Source organism: Astyanax mexicanus, chromosome 8 (assembly GCF_023375975.1).
Source record: "Astyanax mexicanus isolate ESR-SI-001 chromosome 8, AstMex3_surface, whole genome shotgun sequence".
Classification (NCBI taxonomy): Eukaryota; Metazoa; Chordata; class Actinopteri; order Characiformes; family Acestrorhamphidae; genus Astyanax; species Astyanax mexicanus.
In genome coordinates this window covers 9,870,760-9,874,403 of record NC_064415.1, presented here as the reverse complement: position 1 = coordinate 9,874,403, position 3,644 = coordinate 9,870,760, and the positions used below count along the sequence as shown (strand labels likewise).

Below are 3,644 nucleotides of genomic sequence, written 5' to 3'. Positions count from 1 at the left end.
TCAAAGCCTCGGCAGCTCTTCCAGCTGCTTCTCCTTAATCCTGAGCTCGAGCTGCTTTTTCTCCTGCTCTAAATCTGCCTTCTCCTTCTTCAGGCACAAGCATTCCAGCTGAACCTTGCTGTAGCGCCCCCAGAATTTTTCCAGTGCTGCGCTATCGTCCAGTATTTCCTGCACCAGCGGGTGTTCTGATGGTGCTTCCATCGAAGTGCATGCTTCCTCCTGACTCAGCTGCTCAGCATCTAATGACGATGCCGAGGAAGATGGAAGCTTCTCCTGCTCTGTCTCTAACTTGCGGCACATTTTGGCCAGACGCAGCAACCTCTCGCTTTTTTCTATGAACCTCTGTAACTTGTCAGTGGTGGTTTTGCTTTGGCTTATAAGATCGATCAGCCGTTTTTTCTCAGCTGCCTGAGCCATGCTGATCTCAGTGCGGAGCTTAATGGTCTTATCTGTAACCTCCTTAAGGCTTGCACGAAGGTCACGCAGAGTTGCCTCATTCTCGCTCTCGGAGCTCATCTGATTTCGAAGTGCAGTGATGGCGTCCTTAGTTTTATGCAAGACTCTCTCACTGCATTCGAAAGAAACAGGGATGTCCCTCTCATATCGCATCTGCTTTGCCGGAAACTTGTCCACTAACTCCTGTATGGTGTCTTTCAGATCAACATAATTGGCATAAGTCTTCTCTCTGTACTGCTGTTTCACCTCTTCACAAACAATATGATAGTCCAGCGCGACCTTGCTGCTCCTTTCAGAACTTCGCAGTTCATCGGCCAATGCAACGTGCTTCACATAGTCCTCTTCTTCACGGCGGGTGATTGCGTCCCATTTGCAGCCACTCTCAGCGCTAAAATCGTCAAAGGTTTTTTCTTCCCAATCTGACTCCGTATCTAGCTGTTTCTGCCTCAGCAGACGATCCATAAACCGCTGCTTCATCTGCTGGGGCCTCGCTGCCTGCTCCACACCTTTGTTCAGATCCTGCGTCAGTGAGGTGGTGATGCCCTTGGTCGATTCGAGCGCCCTTTGAAAGGTCTTGCTGTATTCCCAAATTTCCCCCCTCAGCTCGTCGGCTCGAGTCTCGCGAAGGATGGACCGCCACTTGCCTGTCACCTGAGCCTGTATTTTCTCGCTGGTACCAAGTTCGCTCAGCATCGTCTTCATGCGGCGCTGAACCCGCTCCATGGCTTCCACTCGCTGTGCAATTATTTTATCCTCCGTCAGTGCCGATCCTTCTCTTTTGTCTCCTCTCTTCCTAGACATGGCTGCTTTTGTCTCCTTCTGTATATATATAATACAGTCCCAAACACACACACACACACACAGTACTAGTCTTCCGCATATGCGTGCTTTGAGCTGGGTAGGCTTACTTATATAGCGTCAGCTCTGATGACGTCATCGCGCCGAACGGCATGAGGCAGTCGGTCATGACGCACCCGGCGCTAGGACCCAGCAGCGCCAGAGCAGCGCTTGTGAGCTTGTGTGCATGTAATTTGTTAGACTAGACCGGCAGGGGGCGCTCCGGGCCGAGCGCGCTCAAAAACTATTGGGTTCCTATGGAGCGTTTGAGCAAAATCTATAGTTTATAAACGTTTAATATATTGTATTAAATCATTATCATACTGAAAAATGTAATTATTTACTCATTCCCTCAAGACGGACCATTATCACACGTTTGCGAGCATTTCTGCCTGTTTTGCTGGGTGATGTTGGTTATAGCCGGCTGGAATGTGCTTAGGTTAGTGTAGCTAGCTTTAGCTTAGCATTAGCTTAGTTTAGCCTACCCTGGCTGGTTACCGTTCCGACTATTAGACTGCGGCCGAGATGACTGATGGATTTTCTTTCTATTTATTCCCACAAAAGACGAGCCAGCGCTAAGGGCTGCGGGCGAATGTGCCTTGGCTGGGCGCTAGCCTGTGCTAAGCTAATGAGCTAATGCTGCTGCTGCTGGCGGAGGTGATGATTCAAAAAGGTCTTGTGTTTATATGCCGTTATTTGGCCACGCGTCCGCGGAGTGATACAGATTTAGTGTGAGAAGGCCGTTCGAACTAACTATTGTGTGTGTGTATATATATGTATATGTATATGTGTATATATATATATATATATATATATATATATATATATATATATATATATATATATATATATATATATATATGGAAAGTTTTTAACACAGAATGGAATAATAATAATAATAATAATAATAATAATAATAATAATAATAATAATAATAATAATAAAACATCATATCCAGTCAGGACATGACACATTAACCTTCCAGTTAGTTCAATTTTACCCCAGCAATATGAATCTGCCAAAGTTTATGTTGCATTCTATATTAGTTTGTTGACTATTTAAATAGCCTTTAAAAAAATCTACCACCCACCCACCTCATACAACCAGAATACATATTATGCGACCATGTAGACATATACACTTCACCATCAAATCTCACTGATTTACCTTAAATGTTACATAGAAATCTTTTTGAAGTTTAATGGCTTTATATTATTTCTAAGTACATATGTTTGTAATCTAAAACATTAAAACAATATTTAATGCCATCAACAAAAGTAACATCATTTATCCTCTGGGTCAAATATAATATGGTTGTCTTCTATCCTCCCCCTGGCACGACAGACAAATAAATGACATAAAAAGAAAAGTTGCTTTTGTCTTTTAATTACAAATGTTTATTCTGGAAAACATCACAAGCTCAAATTTTGCATTAAATCAAACAAGATGAATTGGAGTCTAGAGGACTGTTACATAAAATAATTTTTATATAGTTTATTAATAGTGCATAACGAGGAAATAGTAGGATGTTAAGAACAAAGAGGAAAAAAAAGATGATTCTTAAAATACTGCAGATTCAGGGGTTTTATTTCCCAGGAACAGGTTATGGAAAACTGAGTATGTTATGTTTCAGTCCTGTTGAATCCTAAAGGAGAGTTAAAAGGTGAAGAATATTAACAAGAGGTCAATACATGAAATTGGAAATAGAAAATGTTAAAGGAGGATATGGGCCCTAACAGAGACATAGAGAACAAATTATATTCAATGAGCAAAACAAACAAAACCCACGTATGAAGATGCTGCTCTATGAAAATGATCATCTTTTATATTGACTCCAGTCCATACTCAAGCCTCGTCAAGTTCTTGCTTAAAACATTCACATTAATATGAGATATTAAATAAATTAGCTACGTGCCATCAATTCTTATGGATATACAGTACGGTAACAAAGTTGTAGGCACCAAATCAAATCTTTTTTTCCTGTTAAAACAGATCATATGCAGATTAAAAAAAAAAAAAAAAAAAAAGATATAGATATATATAGATATATATATATATATATATATATATATATATATATATATATATATATATATATATATATATATATATATATATATATATATAAAGAGAAGTACAGTTACATACTCCTGCCAAACACAAGAAATTGTTTAAAATGCAGACTCTTAATTGTCCTACCAACAAAAAAAGCAGTGTACACTATAAAGGATATAAAAGAGTTAAACGTGTTACTTCATAAATGCCAGTATAAATGTTTTGTTTAGTCTGTTTTGTCTCCTGGATTCATCTTCTTGCTTGTTTTATGTTGTGTTGTGTTTTTGGAAAGTAAT

General features: G+C 39.6%; 1 protein-coding gene across 1 annotated transcript; it reads right to left on the bottom strand.

Moving 5' to 3' along the window:
- Positions 1–1,257, bottom strand: LOC103035506 (dynein regulatory complex subunit 2). The gene has a single exon (XM_049482782.1). The coding sequence runs from the start codon at positions 1,255–1,257 to the stop codon at positions 1–3; it is 1,257 nt and encodes a 418-aa protein (XP_049338739.1).
- Between the last annotated feature and the right edge of the window lie 2,387 nt (positions 1,258–3,644).